At 37.9% G+C, this 19,492-nt stretch overlaps 1 protein-coding gene across 7 annotated transcripts in view; it reads right to left on the reverse strand.

The window, feature by feature from the left end:
- Positions 1-19,492, reverse strand: part of CFAP54 (cilia and flagella associated protein 54) — a 247,555-nt gene that overhangs the window by 200,284 nt on the left and 27,779 nt on the right. For 6 of the 7 annotated variants that reach the window (XR_012078525.1, XR_012078523.1, XR_012078522.1 and 3 more), the window contains exons 7-14: positions 18,643-18,756; positions 18,426-18,527; positions 15,510-15,708; positions 7,704-7,885; positions 7,460-7,616; positions 6,369-6,451; positions 4,398-4,532; positions 3,206-3,356 (exon numbers count right to left, since the gene is read on the reverse strand). Coding sequence is in view for 3 of the 7 variants with exons in the window: in XM_072973225.1 (XP_072829326.1) it covers positions 3,206-3,356; positions 4,398-4,532; positions 6,369-6,451; positions 7,460-7,616; positions 7,704-7,885; positions 15,510-15,708; positions 18,426-18,527; positions 18,643-18,756 (1,123 nt within the window). In the remaining 4 variants the exon portion in view is untranslated. Of the gene's footprint in view, positions 1-3,205; positions 3,357-4,397; positions 4,533-6,368; positions 6,452-7,459; positions 7,617-7,703; positions 7,886-15,509; positions 15,709-18,425; positions 18,528-18,642; positions 18,757-19,492 lie in introns of those variants that run through there. The other variant, XM_072973226.1, reaches the window with a different exon arrangement.

Genomic DNA, 19,492 nt, shown 5'->3' on the forward strand with positions numbered 1-19,492 from the left:
ACTTGAAGCAGATGATCATTATTAACATAAAAGAATGACTTATATTTTGTGTTTTATGTGCCAATAAGATAAATGAGAATAACATTGTTGGAAAAGTTATAAATATTTACATATCTAAACAGGGACAATCCCTCATTACATAAATGTAGATGTTTTCAAATTTACAAATGGATTGTCCTCCAATATTGGTTAATTCTTCAGAAATGAAACATTTTAACAAAGAATCAGTACAATAAATTGTAGTTAGCCTATTTATAATTAAAGAGTAAAAAACACCATATAACAATAGTCTTCCAGAAGTAACAAGTAAACAAAACAAAAAACTGAATAAGAAATAGACTTTTTTAAAAAAGTAATCATTGGGCCTTTTGCTTCCAGTAACAAATAATCTGGGAATATTCTCCTGGCTAGAAAAGCTGGAAAAAAACACTTTTTTTTTTATCTGCAAGCTAAGAAGATAATGAAAACACCAATACTGAGCCAGGGTCTTGGGAGAGGAGCCCAGGGAATACAGAATGGCATTCAAGTTACTTCTCCCACTGAAGACATTCATCAGTTCTGAAGAGGAAAGCTGAAATGCTGAAAGATGCTTTGACAACCTTGGTGGGCTAAAGCAACAGAGGTTGGTACCCAGGGCTCACCAAAGGTGAAAAGCCAGAAGGAGCTGTATCCTAGGACTTAGGTGTAACTGGAAATGGAAATGACGAGATCCTAGAGTAGTAGTGCCCTGATACAGACAGTAAAAGCAAGCATAAATCTTCCCTGGAAGAATAGGTCACTTAAGACTTCAAATTATTTGTATAAAATATTTAGCAAATATAATGTCTACCACATAATCAAAAATAACCAGAGTAACCAAACAACTGATGAAGCAAGCGTTTCGTTTAAGAAATCAATGCAATAAATGTAGAAGGAATGCTAGAAAGTAGAAGCACCCTCTGGCTTTTGGCTTCTCACTATTCCTCCATTAGCGTTCAGCCAGGGACAGATAAAGGTTGTATAAATGCCCCAATCTCCCCATTCTCTGAGGCATGTTCAACACAGTCTCCTACAGGTCCCTCATGGGAATAAGCCCTTTATCCACAACAGCAGCCTTCTCATTAACCTCCTGTACCTTGTTTTGGCTTCCTCTCCTTCTCTGTCACGTTTCACCCCACCACCCTGCTTCCCCGGACAGTATCCCAAATAAACTACTACCCCCAACTCCTTGTCTCAGAATCTACTTCTGGGGAAACCAACCTAGGAAGGAGGTCTGATAAATCTTTACATCATAACAAGTGGAACAACAAGGCATTGTATGCCTCCTGATTCAATGAAATAGGGAGTATGCATGAAGTACTCTTGCCAATTATAATTATAATTATAAGGGTGGAGGAGGAGAAGGGGCAGGGGAGGAGGAGGAGGAGAAGGAGGAGGAGGCAGAGAAAAAAAATATTTTTTGAAAACTTATCACTTGAATACAAGCAACCTGGTAGATCTAACTACCAGGTAGAGAAACAAGTTAATCAACACCACAAGGATGCAAATAGCCAAATGAATGTGGGAAATCCTACAGGGTGATGACGCAATTTCTTGGGGAGTACGGAGAGAAGGGGCTGCTATAGATTACAGAGGGAGACTTAAGAAACATGTAAGAAAGTAAGATGTGTGGGTTTGTTGAATCCTGATTGGAACAAACCAACTTAAGACATTTTAATACAATTAGGGACACTGAAATTTTTTTTTGCTTATTTCATAAAGTATAATAGTAGCACTGTAGTTTTATAAAAAGAAAAACAATCCTTATCTGTTAGATAGATAGGAAGACCGATACACACACACACACAAACACACACACACACTGAGGTATTTGTTGGTGAAATGACATGATGTCTGCTTTAAAACACTCCAGGAAAAAAGAAAGTATTGCTGGGAGAGATGAAATAAGGTTGGCAAAATGTTCATAATTACAGGTACTGGAAGATGTGTATGCAGTGACTTATTTTATCTCTCTACTTTATATTTGAAATTCTGCATTATACTTTTTTTTAAAAAGGAAAAAGCATTTTAAGACAAGACATGTCAAAAAATATGACTTCAGGCCAGTGAATGTGTTAGACAGCAAGAGACCTCTAACCAGTAGTCCTCAAAGTTTGATGTATATCAAAATCACCTGGTCAGCTAGTGAAGACTAGAAAGGTCCAGGCTGGTAGAGTAAGATAGGCCTGGGCCTTGCATGCTGAAGAAGTTCCCAAGTGGTACTGATACCAGTCAAAGTTTGAGAACCATGGCTCTCAAATTCCACCTGCAAGCCTGCATTCAACAACCGAGAATAGGCAGGGCCAGATGAATGAATCTCTGGGAAAACAATTATAATAATAATTAGGTTATTACCAAGTCCCTCAGATGTCATACACACTCTGTAAGTGGGGTGAAAAAGGACAGTAGACACCCACAAGGACACCCCCAGCTCATTTTCTATATATGAGTTACCTAGTGAGCCAGATAGTAAGGGGTTCACCCACAGGCAGAAGAAAGAATGAGGAGGTCAGAGCACAAGGAGGTCCTCAGAGAGAAGGAGAAGAGGATAATGGCAGGAAAGGGTTGGGACAGGGAGAGGAGGAGAGTGAGTGGGAAATGAGGGCAAAAAGAAGAAGATGAGAACAAAGGGGAAGAGAAGAAAAGATACAGAATACATGAAGAAAAAAGAATAATTTTCAAAGGAGGGAATCAGAAGAGAGGAGAGACTGAAAAAGGAGACAAAAGGCAGAAGGACATTATCCATTCAACAAACATTTATCTGAGCTCCTACTCTGTGTCAGGCAGTGTGGGGGGGTGTGGGAATGTGACAGTAACCAGAACACGCTCTCTCCCTTCAAGAAGCGTACACCCTAGTGGGACACAGAAGAGGAGGAAGTAGGATAAAAGGAGAAAAGAAAAAAAGGAAGAACGGGGGAGGGAGAGAGAAGGGGAAGTGGACGTGAGGAATGGAGAAGGGAAATATACACATGACAAGAAGACAGAATTTTATCTGCCACCGAACCATACAGCATACAACCTTTTATTAACATCAACTTGGTTGAACTTCTATCATTTCTATCTTTGATTATAAATCATCAATAAAGCACAATACTGAAATGCCTAGTTTCCATGAACAGAAGTTATCCTGTATTACAATTTATACTTATATATCCATATCTCATTATTTTTTCATTCAGTATTTTACCTAGAGATTTTTTAAATTTTCTTCGTGGGTTTCCTAAAGACTCCAATATTTCACTTAATCGTAATGTGACCTCTGCCACCGTCACAATGTCAATGTCTTCCATTTTACAGCAGTGAATTATCTCATTTATCTGCCACAGAAGATAAACCCACTAAAAAGAAAATATACAGTAAAATCAATTGAAGGTACATTACATTGTAGAAAGAGTCACATTTTATAAAACTTAGTACTTCCTAGAAATCACCACCTTCTAATCATATGGAATGTTATATAGGTAGTCTTCCTTATTAGTGGGGCTGAATGGTAAGTAATATAAAGATTAATAATCCTAATAGGATATTTAATAATCAATCTGTTTATATAAATTCATAAAGATTCATTTAAGCTTATAGTTTGTATATCTATAGCCATAAATGGAAAATTTATCATTTGGTTTTTTTAAATATATCAGTGAAGATTATCTGTATCCTCAAAATTCTCATTTTCCCTTCAAACAGCAGCTGTTAAGCTCACTATCAAAGTCCTCCAAAATAGGGAGGGGGAAGCAGGTGTTTCAGGCTCCACGCTGGGTGTCTGGGAAGCTGTCTTTCATGCCTAAAACCCCAAAGCTTAGCACACAAAATTAGCCAACACACTTTGGGAGCTAAAATGAGAAAACAATATTTATGCACCCTCACCATTACTTTATTTGAGGATATGATAAAATCATGCCCATACATCCTAATGTAGCTAATCTTAGGAGGCCTCAATATTATAGAAGACTGTGTTACTGTTAAAATACTCTCTCCTAAGTTTCCAGGTTATAGTATTCACCTGTTCAACTTTCTCCTTTCCATGAAAAAGCACTTTAAAGTAGTCTAAATACACTGTTATCACAGAAAAAAAACTGAAATGCCTTACTTGCTTGTATTCTCCATTATTAGCCTTCTTAAATGAATTTATCCAAGTTCGTATAACCTTAAACACATTATATTTACTCCTCCCTTAAGAACCTGAAATATCTCTCCACTCCCCAAAACTAAGTTGGGACAGAAGTGCAGGGAATACACTTAAAAGAAAGGCTCACTCACCACTACATTTAAAGAATAGTAATTATGCAGGTGGGTAAATACAGAAAATTTAATTTGAAATGTGTATCACAAATTAAATTAACAATAACAAAAAGCATATGAAAGGAAGCAAAAAGGAATACTTTATTAGTACTGATTTTCTGGGTGAATTTTGCATAGTCATTTCTGGACACATTGATCCGCTGAATTCCTAATTTGCATTTCTGCCATAGGAACATTATCATGTCCACAACGATTTCTTTATCAGGCTGAGCATTCTGAAAACAAAAGTGGTGAAGTAAATTGACAAGAATAACAAGATATATAGACATAGATATATACGTTCAATGTGGGCCAGGCAACGTTCTAAGAGCTTTTTACATACTGCAATGAACTGAATGTTTGTGTCAACCCCAAATTCCTATGTTGAATTCCTAACTCCCAATGTGATGGTATTAGAAGGTGCCTTTAGGAGGCAGTTAGGTAAGAGGGTGGAGCTATCATGAATCAGAATTGTGCCCTTACAAAAAGGACTTCAGAAAGAGAGTGAGAGACTCCCTCTTTCTGCCAAGTGAGGGCACAGCAAGAAGACAGCCATGTATGAACCAAGAAGCAGATCCTCACCAGACACCAAATCTGCTGGTGCCTTGATCTTGGATTTCTCAGCCTCCAGAACTGTGAGAAATATATGTTTGTTGCTTAAGCCACCCAGGATACAGTATCTTTGTTATAAAGCTCACATAGACTAAGGCATATACCAACTCATTTAACCCTCATAACAATTTGCCTCTCCAAAAAGAAAAGTTCCAAGTATTTTTAGGTAGGTGATGTAAACCAATCAGTTCCATCCAGATTTGAAGTTTGTATATACTTTCTTCTTTTTAAAATTTCTCTATTAAAATAGTAAAAATAGGGAAGCAGAGAAACTGGTAAGAGAGGGGAATGAGGAGCTGGGAAAGGATATAGACAAGAAGAAAAGAGAGATGTGAAGAAACTGAACAGAATATCACACTGGATATCAACAGATGACCCAAAATGAGCATATATCTCCTCTCAATTCATTCAGTTACTTTGGCTCGTTTCAAAACGGGGGGGGGGGAGAAAGTTACTCATTGTATCTGCACTAGGAAAAAAAATGAATTTATGATAAAAATATACCAAACCTTCAGCTCCTCTGAGGTAGCTCTAAGACTTATTTTGCATATGTGGTTCCTTAGAACAGTGCTTGAAAACATAATAGAGCACAATAAATATTAAATGAATTGAACAGAACTAAGATGCACACAATTTTTTAAAAAGCAGAGAGATGAATATTCCATGCTCTTTTCAGCCTTGATCAGAATTTTTGGTTTAATTTGCCCACTATAATTATATTTGTGGTCAAATACTTTTCTTTCAAAAATTAAATACTTGTCACAGGTTATAACATAATCTAATAAACAAAGAAATCGAAATTATTATAAGAGTGGAACTGCTCAAGTCCCTTATCGTGTTTCACTTGCTTGGAAAAAAAAATGCTCTATAACTGTGGTTTTCAAACATTTTTTATAACAATAAAACCAAATTTTCAAATGAAATTCCATCAGAATCTCAACGTTGTACATGAAACTAATGAGAACAGGTTAGGATGTTACTACGTAAAGCTGGGCTCCTGAGGAACCTCAGAGAAGTCCCAGGGATCCCTGACAATTCAGTTTAAAATGAGTGCTGTACTAGTTTTACTTAAATATTCGTACCCACAAATCATCATTTCTAAATACTGGAGATTGTGTGCAAAATGACTCCAAATAATAACCAGGCTTGTTACTCAAGGGCTAGAAAGCAGTATTTCATTATGAATATTAACTCTTATTAAAACCACTGACTCATTTTCTTCATTACTAGAAACAGAGCTAGCCTAGAAATTTCCCAAGAGGGAACAGACTGACGCCCAAAATGATGACAATAATAAAAACATATTTAAAGTCAAGATACAATTCTATCTCTTATTCTAATGATTAAAGAGTATAGAATGTTAGCAAGGTGAAATTCTTGTAATTTTTAAATCTGGATTTAAATTAAGGAAAATAGCCTCCTTGGACACTATTAAAAATTATCCAAAATAGGTATTTCACCTGAGGAGAGTCACAGACACAGGAATACAAGGTTGCTGCCAAACGGAAAATGTCTTCTGAATATCCACAAGTCTTCAAAGTGTCTCAATTTATAAAATAAAGGAAAATAAAACAAAAAAATTTTAATTACAAAACTTCAAGTAGAAAAGGCACAGAAACACAGAAATTCTACAAAAATGATATAAATGATGTACATGGGTTGCTTTTCAGGGATGGGTATATATATAGCTTTTTAAACCACTGTATAGAATGTTCTGATAACCTGAATGTATAGCATTTCCCATGAAAACTAATCTAAATGGGCTCTAGTTCCTTTAAAATAGACTATTATTACTTTCATTAATCTGCAATCTGTATGCCAACTATGTCCATAATGGAATTGAGGTTTATAATATTAAAACACACATAAAATATGGCAGTTGAAATAAAAATAGCAAAGACATCTATTCAGAAAACACTAGAAGAAAAAAAAGCATCACTTCTTGGTACAAATTATTTACCACACAACTGAGCAGCTATGCAATGCCTTAAGAACATGATAAAACATAAAAAAAAAAAACTGGAATGAAATAATTCTCATTGGTCTAAAACACAGCGGCTGCAGATTTTCAACTAAATACACAATAGCTTTTAAGACTCAGAAAGTTTTAGAATGGAAAACTCTGCATGCTGGAAAGAGAGAGGAGACCACCAAACCTTTCCTTACTGAAGCAAACTGATGGCTTTGGATTTGCTGCCCTCTCACTGACAAGGCAGCAGCTACGTAGAGCCTCATTCTTCTACTCAAAACCATGACTCAAAATAAAATCCAGCATTCTTACAAGGCCCAGGAACCTGCAAGATCTAGCACCCCACTATTTCTCCGACTTCACCTCCTACCACATTCTCAAATTCCAGCAACACCACCAGCGCACTCCAGCCATGCATGCCTCCTTGCCGTTCCTTCAACAACCAAACACACTCTTACCTCAGGGTCTTTGCACTTCCTGCTCCCTCTGCCTTGAACATTGTTTCTCTCACCTCAACTACAGAGAGCATATTTTATCAAATCAAATCACCTTAATTTTTCAAAAAACCAAATAAATACTTACCATGAAGAGCAATTTTGTTTATGTAAGTTTGACCTTCTTTGTAGTTTTCGAAAGGAAAGATCAAACCTTTGTTTCTCTTTACATTAATTAAAGGTTCTACTGCAATAAGAAGAGTTAAATTCTTCTCTGCTTTCTTTGACTCTGGATCATCCTGCCTCTAAGAAAAGTATATCCCACAAGTTGATTAGTAATTCCATGTCATCTTAATACAATAAAAACAAAGTAATGGTTTTGCATATATTACCTGGAGAAAATCAATAAGCTGCCCAGCTGAAGATTCAAATAAACTCCATTCCTCATAAGTAAAAGCTAGTTTTGTAAATTTTATAGCAGCATCCACAGAAATAACATTTTTTCTTTTTATAATAAGTTGAAGAAGAGATGATTTTGGAAAATCAAGCATCCCATCTGCACCAGTATTTGACACTAGAAAAGGAAAGAGAGAGGTTTGAATGTCATTTGTGCAAAGAAATACTCAATATTAAACATCAGACACTGAGAGGCACTTAGGTAAACAATGGAAGAGAAGCAAACACAACCCCCGCCTTCACAGAGCTCACACTCTAGTGGGGAAAACAAAATATCTTAGTGGGCAAAGACAGGGTGCTGGTGGGACAAATAAGAAGCAAATCCCATACAGGTTTAGGGTAGGAGGTCAGCCAGGGAAGGACACCCTAGAGAAAGGAACATGGAATCTCAATAACAGAGAACTAGCAAGAGTTAACTAGTCCAATAGGCAACTGGGTATTAGAGACTAAAACTCAGAAAACATCTAAAACAGAGACATAGCTTTAGAGCCATCATTATGCATCCACAGTAAATGCTCAGATCAGCCATGGGCAATGCACGGCTGCCTAGGACAGAACAGCAAGGAACACCAACAATGGGGAGAAAAGGCTGCATAGAGAGTGCTGAAAGGGAAAGGAGTGGTCAACGGCAATGCCTACTACAGACAGCAAAGGAAGAAAAGCACTGAAAAGTGACTTTTGCATTGAATGATTGGAGAAATTTCCTTAATCTGAAAAAGGGTATCTAAAAATATCCTTCAGCAAATATCAAAATTAATGGTAAACTGTTGGAAGCTTTCCATGTAAAATCACAAATAAGGCAGAGATATCTGCTATCATGTTTTATTGGAGACCCTATCCAGTGTAGTAAGTCAAGAAATGCAAGAAAAAAGAAATGAAAAGATTAAGAATTGTTAAGTAAGAAATATTGACATTATTCACAGATAATTACTTTAGAAAATCCAAACAAAAATCTACTAATAAATTACTTGAATTATCCATTGAGTCAAGCAAGGCTGCTGAATTCCAAGATCAATAAAAATTGGTATCAGTTTCTTTTTTTTTTCTTTTTTCTTTTTTTTTAACATTTTTTATTGATTTATAATCATTTTACAATGTTGTGTCAAATTCCAGTGTTCAGCACAATTTTTCAGTCATTCATGGACATATACACACTCATTGTCACATTTTTTTCTCTGTGATTTATCATAACATTTTGTGTATATTTCCCTGTGCTATACAGTGTAATCTTGTTTATCTATTCTACTATTTTGAAATCCCAGTCTATCCCTTCCCACCCTCTACCCCCCTGGTAACCACAAGTCTGTATTCTCTGTCCATGAGTCTATTTCTGTCCTGTATTTATGCTTTGTTTTTGTTTGTTTGTTTGTTTGTTTTTGTTTTTTAGATTCCACATATGAGCGATATCATATGGTATTTTTCTTTCTCTTTCTGGCTTACTTCACTTAGAATGACATTCTCCAGGAGCATCCATGTTGCTGCAAATGGCATTATGTTGTCGGTTTTTATGGTTGAGTAGTATTCCATTGTATAAATATACCACCTCTTCTTTATCCAGTCACCTGTTGCTGGACATTTGGGCTGTTTCCATGTTTTGGCTATTGTAAATAGTGCTGCTATGAACATTGGGGTGCAGGTGTCATCCTGAAGTAGATTTCCTTCTGGATACAAGCCCAGGAGTGGGATTCCTGGGTCATATGGTAAGTCTATTCCTAGTCTTTTGAGGAATCTCCACACTGTTTTCCATAGTGGCTGCACCAAACTGCATTCCCACCAGCAGTGTAGGAGGGTTCCCCTTTCTCCACAGCCTCTTCAGCATTTGTCATTTTTGGATTTTTGAATGACGGCCATTCTGACTGGTGTGAGGTGATACCTCATTGTAGTTTTGATTTGCATTTCTCTGATAATTAGTGATATTGAACTTTTTTCATGTGCTTTTTGATCATTTGTATGTATTCCTTGGAGAATTGCTTGTTTAGGTCTTCTGCCCATTTTTGGATTGGGTTGTTTATTTTTTTCTTATTGAGTCGTATGAGCTGCTTATATATTTTGGAGATCAAGCCTTTGTCGGTTTCACTTGCAAAAATTTTCTCCCATTCCGTAGGTTTTCTTCTTGTTTTATTTCTGGTTTCCTTTGCTCTGCAGAAGCTTGTTAGTTTCATTAGGTCCCATTTGTTTATTCTTGCTTTTATTTCTTCTAGGAGAAAATTTTTGAAATGTATGTCAGATAATGTTTTGCCTATGTTTTACTCTAGGAGGTTTATTGTATCTTGTCTTATGTTTAAGTCTTTAATCCATTTTGAGTTGATTTCTGTATACAGATATTTTATTACTTTGGGTGCTATTTTAAAGGGGATTGTTTCTTTACTTTCTTTTTCTGTTGATTTATCGTTAGTGTAAAGAAATGCAACTGATTTTTGAACATTAATTTTGTAACCTGCTACCTTGCTGAATTCTTCAATCAGCTCTAGTAGCTTTTGTGTGGACCTTTTAGGGTTTTCTATATATAGTAACATGTCATCAGCATAGAATGACACTTTTACCTCTTCTTTTCCAATTTGGATCCCTTTTATTTCTTTCTCTTGCCTGACTGCTGTGGCTAGGACTTCCAAGACTATGTTGAATAGGAGTGGTGATAGTGGGCATCCTTGTCTTGTCCCAGATTTTAGTGGGAAGCTTTTGAGTTTTTCACCGTTGAGAACTATGCTGGCTGTAGGTTTGTCATATATAGCTTTTATTATGTTGAGATATGTTCCCTCTATACCCACTTTGGCGAGAGTTTTTATCATAAATGGGTGTTGAATTTTATCAAATGCTTTTTCTGCATCGATTGAGATGATCATGTGGTTTTTGTCCTTTCTCTAGTTGATGTGATGTATTACATTGATTGATTTGCGTATGTTGAACCAGCCTTGTGTCCCTGGGATGAACCCCACTTGGTCATGATGTATAATCTTTTTTATGTGTTGTTGGATTCTATTTGCTAAAATTTTGGTGAGGATTTTGGCGTCTATGTTCATCAGTGATATTGGCCTATAATTCTCTTTTTTTGTAGTGTCTTTGCCTGGTTTTGGTATCAGGGTGATGGTGGCTTCATAGAATGAGTTTGGGAGTATTCCCTCCTTTTCAATCGTCTGGAAGAGTTTGAGAAGGACTGGTATGAGTGCTTCTTTGTATGTTTGGTAGAATTCCCCGGTGAAGCCATCCGGTCCTGGACTTTTATTTGTAGGGAGGTTTTTAATTGCTATTTCTATTTCCTTTCTAGTGATCGGATTGTTCAAGTGTTCAGTTTCTTCTTGATTCAGTTTTGGTGGACAGTATGTTTCCAGAAACTTGTCCATCTCCTCTAGGTTATCCAGTTTGGTTCCATATAGTTTTTCATAATATTCTCATATGATATTCTGTATTTCTATTTTGTTTGTTGTAATTTCTCCATTTTCCTTTCTTATTTTGCTAATTTGTGCTCTCTCTTTTTTCTTCTTTGTGAGTTTGGCCAGAGATTTGTCGATTTTATTTACTTTTTCAAAACAACCAGCTTTTGGTTCGGTTGATTTTTTTCTATGGTCTTGTTAATCTCTATTGTATTTAATTCCTCTCTGATCTTTATTATTTCCTTCCTTCTGCTGCCTTTTGGGGCTTTTTGTTCTTCTTTTTCTAATTGATTCAGGTGGTGGGTTAACTTGTTTATTTGAGATTGTTCTTCTTTTTTGAGGAAGGCCTGTATCGCTATAAACTTCCCTCTTAGCACTGCCTTTGCTGTGTCCCATAGGTTTTGAGTGGTTGTGCTTTCATTATCATTTGTCTCAAGGTATTTTTTAATTTCAGCTTTGATTTCCTCATTGATCCATTGTTTTTTCAATGACATATTGTTTAATCTCCATGCTTTTCTTTTTTTCTTCTTTGTTTCTCTGTTGTTGATTTCCAGTTTCATGGCATTGTGGTCAGTAAAGATGCTTGAGATAATTTCTATCTTCTTAAATTTGTTGAGGTTTCTTTTGTGTCCAAGTACATGATCGATCCTGGAAAATGTTCCATGTGCACTTGAAAAGAATGTATATCCTATTTTTGGGGGGTGTAATGCTCTGAAAATATCCACCAAATCTAGTTTTTCTATTGTAGAATTTAATTTCTCTGTTGCCTTGTTTATTTTCTGTCTGGAAGATCTGTCTAGTGATGTTAATGCAGTGTTAAAATCTCCAACTATGATTGTATTCCCATCAATATCCCCCTTTATCTCTGTTAGTAATTCTTGTATGTACTTAGGTGCTCCTATATTGGGTGCATATATATTAACGAGTGTAATATCTTCATCTTGTATCACTCCTTTAACCATTATAAAATGTCCCTCTTTATCTTTCTTTATGGCCTTTGTTTTAAAGTCTGTTTTGTCTGAAATCAGTACTGCAACACCTGCTTTTTTGGCTTTTCCATTTGCATGGAATATCCTTTTCCATCCTTTCACTCTCAAGCTATATGTGTCCTTCTCCCTAAAGTGGGCCTCTTGTATGCAGCATATTGAAGGTTCTTGCTTTATTATCCAGTCTGCCACTCTATGTCTTCTGACTGGAGCATTTAGTCCATTAGCATTTACAGTAATTAATGATAGATGTGTGTTTATTGCCATTTTGAACTTATCTTTGCAGTTGAATTGGTATATCCTCTTTGTTCCTTTCTTCTTCCTTTTGTGGTTTGGTAATTTTCCTTTGGATTATCATGGATTTTATTTAGTTTTTGTGACTCCCTTGTAAATTTTTGACTTGTGGTTACCCTTTTTTGTAAATCTATTAACCTATACCCGTTTTTATTAAACTGATAATAACATGATCTCAAACCCATCCTACTGTTAAAAAAATTTTAAAAAGAAAGAAAAAAAAATTCTATATTTCCCTGCCTTCCTCTCCCACTCTCAGTGATTTGTATGTCTTCTTTTATAATTTCGTGTTTTATTTGTAATTCATGAGTTACCACCTTTCCAGTTGTGAGTTTCTCATTTCTGTAGCATCCTGCTGCTTTTCTATTTAGAATAGCCCTTTCAATATTTCTTTTAGCATGGGTTTAGTGTTGCTAAACTCCTGCAGCTTTTCTTTTTTTTTTTTTTTTGTCTGTGAAACTCTTTATTTCTCCTTCTATCCTAAAGGATAGCCTTGCTGGATAAAGTATCCTAGGCTGCATCTTTTTTTCATTCAGGGCTTTGAATATATCTTGCCACTCCCTTCTGGCCTGTAGTGTTTGTGTAGAGAAATCAGCTGAGAGCCTTATGGGGGTTCCCTTGTAATTCACTCTTTGCTTTTCTCTTGCTGCCTTTAGAATCATTTCTTTATCCTTGACTCTGGCCATCTTGATTATGATATGTCTTGGTGTGGGTCTATTTGGATTCTTCCTGTTTGGGACCCTCTGAGCTTCCTACTTGGAAATCTGATTCCTTCTTTAAGTTTGGGAAGTTTTCAGACATGATTTCTTCAAAAACCTTTTCAATCCCCTTTGATCCTTCTTCCCCTTCTGGGACCCCTATTATGAGAAGATTGGGATGCTTTATATTATCCCGTAGGTCCCTTATGCTATTATCATTATTTTTTATTTGCTTATCTTGTAGTACTTCTGAATGGGTGCTTTCTGTTGTCCGGTCTTCTAGATCACTAATTTGTTCCTCTGCATTAACTAGCTGGCTTTGCACAGCTATTAGATCATTCCTCATCTCTGTCAATGAGTTTACCCATTCTGCTTGGCTCTTCTTTATAGCTTCAGTTTCACTTTTGACATATTTTATTTCTCTAAGCACTATCTCTTTTAATTCCTTCAGCAATTTGATCACTCCTTTTTCGAAATCTTGATCTAGTAGGCTATCGATGTCTATTTCATTGATCTTTCAGGGGATTCCTCTTGTTCTTTTAATTGGGAAAGGTTTCTCTGCTTCTTCATCTTGCTCATACCTCTCTGGCACTGTGGTTTATGAAGTATCAGTTGTCTATTTTGGATCTTAAGGATTTTATCTATCTAATGCCTATTTAGGAATAGAACTTAGAAAAAAAAGGAAAGAAAGAAAGAAAAAAAAGAGAAAAAATAAGAGAGAGAGAGAAAGATTTTTAAAAGAAGGGAGAAAGAGGGTTTGAATACAGTGTATAATGAATAATAGAAGAGCGGGTTGAAGCAGAGTATTAATCGGGTGGAGACGTCCTTTTAAAACCTTTAAAAAAAAAAAAGAAAAAAAAGGTGTGGGGAGATGAATATATATGTTTGAAGCCTGTGTCTAATCAATAACAGGACATCAAAACCCAAGAGAAATAGAAATGAATTAAGAAGTAAAAATTAAGAGAGCAATTGAAAATAGAACAGGTAAAAACAGATTTAAAAAAAACAAAAAAAACAAAAAAAAGGGGGTTGTCGGTGTTCTCCTGGAGTCTGTGTGCTTTTAATGTGAAGTCCTTCTGTCTTCCTCCTGTTTTGGAAGCTCAGCTTGTTTTCATAGGCCCTCCGTTGGCGCCCTCTTCTGTGCTGCTCCCAGCACCTGTCGGCAAGCAGATCGCGCCGCCTCCTAACACGGGGTCAGATGCAGCTCTCCTCTGCTGTGGGCGGGCGGGTCACTGCCCCTCCGGATGCCACAGTCAGATGTTGCAGACTAGCCAGGCAGGAGGGCGGGTCGTGCCCCCTCCCAGCACCTCGGTCAGGGGCTGTGTTCCTGCCCGACAGGCGGGGTGGGGGGGCGCTCTCCCTTTCCCTGCGCCGCCGGTAGCTCCGCTGCTCTGTGCGGCTGCGCGCTCTGCCCAGGTCGGCGCTCCGCCCTGGTCGCGCTCCGCGGGTGGGCTCGGGGAAGACCGAGGGGGCAGCCTCGTCCCTGCTCCGAGCCAAGACCCAGCTCCTTGTTTGTCCTTGTGGAGCAAGTTCTCTGAGGGACCAGGATGGAAGGATCCTATCTGCCCCAGGCTGTAGGCCCGTCTCAGTCTGGCCCTTGAGGCTGCTAAGCCCTTAGATGCGGATGCAGGTTTCGCCCCTGCCCCCGCCTGGGTGCTCAGCGCCGGAGAATATGGCGGCTGTGCCTGGGCCCCGCCTCTCTTCCCCTGAAAAGTTTCCGTGGGTTTTCAGAGATGGGGGCATGCCCCCTTCCCCCAAGAGCACATCAACCTTGCTGTTTTATGGAGGGCCCAGGTTGTTCTGTCCTGTACACCCACAGCCACGGCGCCCAGCCCCTTGCAGTCCCCCAGAGCTGCCTCCGTGCAGCCGCCCCCGTCCTCTGCCCGGCTTGTGCAACCTGGCCCTGCCCGCCGCTGCCGGCCCGCGTCTCAGGCTGGGCGTCGGGGGGACGCTCTGTGCCCGTTTAACTTAGTTCTGTCAGACAAGGGCTGCTCTGTACAGATCCGATCCTCGGAGGCTCCCCGTCCGTCCCACTGGCCTCTCAGTTGGAGAGGGGAGACCCAGCGAGCGAGCGCCAGTCCTCCATTGCCGCTCCCTCCCCGCTGCTTTGCCTTTTGTTCTTTCTTTTTTCCTTTTCTTCTACCAGATTTTTGGCGTCTTTATCTTTTGAAGAGGGCGATGTTCTGTCGGAGTTCCGCAGGTGCTCTGGTTGGCTGAGTGGGTCTGTAGATGTGGGTCTTGGTGTATTTGTGGGAGAGGGTGACTTACAAGCATCCTTCTACTCCGCCATCTTGCCTCTTCCTCTGGTATCAGTTTCTTAAGTGTGGACTATCATGCTAAGATTTCTGTTATTCATATTCCACAATAAAATGTTATTTTAACAACTTACTTACTTATTAAAAGTTCCTTTCCTGCTATAAACAGTTCTGAGACGACATCACGAACTTCTACTTCATCTGTAACAACAGGTCCAGTTTGTAGTGTTCGCCGATTTGGATCAGAGAGAGCTTCCAAGACAGCCAGAAACCGGGATGCAGTACTATCAAACATCTCATCCAACAACCGTTCTGTGACAGTTCGTGGCCACGGTAACTGGAATAAAGAAAAATACAGCCCCTTTTTTAAAGTTGTACAGTGTTTGATATCACAAGGCAAAGAAGTAAGGTGTGCTTCATTAATGCCAAGTGTTGTTGGTCTATGGAGAGATGGCTGCTTTTATGCTTTTATAGCTTTCATTTTTTTGAGTCGTCACTCCAGACTTTAGTAAAGTTTATGTCATGCTGCCATTACACCAAAGACTTTGCTATTTCTTTTTATGTTTGTGTTTCCAAGGCAGCATAAAAGGCTGTTTATTAAGAAAAGGCAGCATCAGTCTCCACATGCTTTGTGGTATCTAGTTGGCTCCAGTTTTCTAGAATCCATGTACAGTTAGAGGATGCCCATCATACTCCCCATGAGTCCCATGCTTCTTTCCTCTTCCTGGAGCAAATTCAGAAAGACAGAAAAACAAAAGTAGGGATAAAGCTGTTTTGGACTATTTTTCCCCAAACACTAACTTCCCTGCTCATTAGCTTCCATGCCTTTTCAACTCTTAGGTCAACTAATATGTTAAAAATCTCAATAAAGTTTGAACTTCAGGCCAGGCTCTCTCTTGCATTACAAACAAAGGTAAGTGCTTCTTCTAAGAGGTTTACTACTGGTTAAAAAGAGCTTTAAAAAATTATATTTAAGCAGCACTATAAACTTCCTAACAATTAGAAGTATTCAAAATGGTAAAGCCCAAATAGATTACAGTGAAATTGTTTTTTTAAAATATCATGGGAAAACTAGCAAAAAGTGAACTAAAATATTAATCAGAGCTATACAGATGAGTAACATGCAAAAGATTTTAAAATATAAATATTGAAAAGACCTAGAAAAAAAGATTTAAAGCTAAAGCAATAAAAGACACTGGACTGTCAAGCATAACAAGCAAAACAATGATGTCTATAAAAACAATTAGCTCATTCAAATACATTTTAAAAATTAAAATCTCTAGTAGATAAATGGTCAAAGATTGCAAAAGATAATTCACTAAAAAAGAAAATATAAAGAGTAAACACAAATATAAGGGAAAGCTGGGTCAAAGAAATAAAATTAAAATAACATGCAATTTTATGAAAATTGAATTTTTTTTTAAAAAACAAATAATAACGTCAAAATGACAGTAGTTTGTGGTGAAATTGGTACATGTAGGTTGTCATCCTGGAGTACTCATTTTGGAAATCAATTTGGCAATACATATTAAAAGAAAGATATGTTTGTACTTTCATTCAAATCCTACACCTTGAATTCTATCCATAGGAAATAGAAGAAAAAATACATACTCGAAGATAATGATTACATCAATATTTACAACAGCAAGAACTGGAAAATAACTAAAATACCAGTAATAAAAATTATTAGACAAATTCTGATATATGTATTGAATAGGGTATACTATAGTTTTTTTTTTTAACTGATAAACCCACAGAAAAGGGCTTTTATTTGAGATGAATTAACTGTTCTCTATCCCCATCTCTGACCATCTTTAAAAAGGTCAGGATGAATGAGAAGCTGAATGACATAACCCAGGCACTCGGTTCCAGCTCTAAGTACCATGGCTCTCATGATATCTACACCATGTGATGTTTCTTATGTTAATTCCCCAACATAATACACCTACCCTAGTCAAGCTCAGTTTCTCACTGTCTCAAAAAACTTTGCTTACTTCTGCTTCCAGGCTATGATCATGCTCTTTTCTTTTCCTTAGAATGTTTTCCCCTCATCTCCCTGTCTAATCAAAACCTGCTTATTAATCCAAAGCCATTCAGAAAAGACAGGTTCTGAGATTCGAGCTCAGATGACAACTCAGAAGCTACTCATCTTCTTCTCCCTCAATTTCAAGTTCAGTCCCTACAAAGAAACTCACAGAAAAGTGTTTATGGCCATCTAAAATAGTCAGGGCAAGGGTTAGAGAAATACAGAGCTGGGACTTAAGGAACATTCAGATTCAGAAAGGCCCAGAGAAAGACAGTTGGAGAAGGGAAAAGGCAGAAGGGAAAAAGGACAGAGGATCCCACAGGCATAATCACACCCCACTCCCCTGAGAGCCCTTAGTGTTGCCAGCCAAACACGCTTGTGGCCCTGCCACCCTGCCAGGAGGGGCTGAGTGAGGAGTTTGGACGTGTAAGGAGACTGCTGTCACTTCCACACTGAGCATTATTGTCTGTGCAGGGTTCCCCAGAGTTCTTTCAAGTCCCTTCTGTCAGAACGACCAGCAATTTTCAACATACAGACTGCTCCTCAGTCTGGCCCTGAGCATCAGTCACGAGCAGAGCCCTCTGATGACTACAATAACACGTGACTCCAGTGGGAAGTAAAGTGTTGTTTCAAGCCACTGAGACCTGGGGGTTGTTTGCTGCTCCAGTATAACCTAGATCCTCAGCACTGCCATGGGTGATACTGGAAGCTGATAAGAAAAGGTGCCTCCACCTTTGAAGCTGACACCAAGACAGAAGTCCCTGCGGCATGTGAACCTTTCTCAGGCTCCTCTTCTGCCTCTTGTCCTTTAACATTACAAAACTAGGGTTGTGCGAAGGGACAAAACCTTTGAGAAAGGGATGACATGAGGCCATGTCCAAGCTGGGAAGGCATTCTTCTACCTGCCACTGGTGCAGAGATTAGGGGGCAGGATTCAATACTTAGTGACCAGGTTTAAAAGATCCAGAGAAATCACCCAAACGCACTGCAAAAAGAGTCTGAAATAGAGAAGATGTTCTGAGACTTACAGATTGTGCTTCCCTTAGGTTAACTCTTATCTTTGGCCTAAAGAAACTTTTGCTTTTTCTTCTAGATTCAAATACTCCTCTCTTGAAGATCATGACTGCCATCTGCCTCAAAAAGAAGGATATATGAAGTAACAACAGGATGCACTTTTCAATTATTAACATTAAGTACTTCATCAACTGTAGAGTGCAGTAAATTTATCGCATGAAATTTTTATACCTTTATCGTGGCCTCTGTATAATATCTTCTGGAGTCTTCCTGTGATTGTGAAGAACTCATTAATTCCAGTTGCCTTAACTCATCAATTTTAGCTAAAGCACGCCGAGCAAATGCCTATAAGCAATTAAAATAAATGCAATTCATAATAAGATAGAACATAGTGATTAAAAATGTATCAAGACTGTATGTTTTATTCTCCCAGACATTGATTTAATTGGTGAATTAAACTCTAGGCTGATGTTGACTATGTGTAACATGGTAGCTGTTCCCTCTATCATTTCCTAAAAGCAACACTAATTTCTGTAAATCTAAAGTCAATAAAATGTCAGCTATACTAACTTTGTGAATTAAGAAATTCAAAAAAGTAAGGAAAGCCAAATTCTTGGTTAAACAGTAGGTTCATATAGAATACCACTTCTCTGGCAATGCACACACTCTCACACTCACATGCACATACATCCCACTTCTCAGTGCTGCTCTCAAATCTGAAATTTTTCTACCAAAACAAGCTGTATTATCTATTCGCTTGTTCACTAACCTGTGACATCCTTAAAGGGTTTTATTCATTTTTGTATTTCTAGTACCCAACATACAGGAAGTATTGATTAATAGCTGAGGAAAGGAAGGGGGCAGGCTTCCTTATTTAGTCAGATCACCATTATTATCATTCTCTGGAGATAATAGCAAAAATCTCAATCCATGTGACTGGTTTTACCAGTTCTTTGAAGTATTTTGTTTATAATTTATGATTTTTCATGAAGATGCTTCTAGAACACAATAGTAACATACATACAGGGTGAAATTTTTCAACAAGAAAAAATCCCAGTAGGACTCAAATGGTCAAAACTGT

This window comes from Vicugna pacos, chromosome 12, assembly GCF_048564905.1.
Source record: "Vicugna pacos chromosome 12, VicPac4, whole genome shotgun sequence".
Lineage (NCBI taxonomy): Eukaryota > Metazoa > Chordata > Mammalia > Artiodactyla > Camelidae > Vicugna > Vicugna pacos.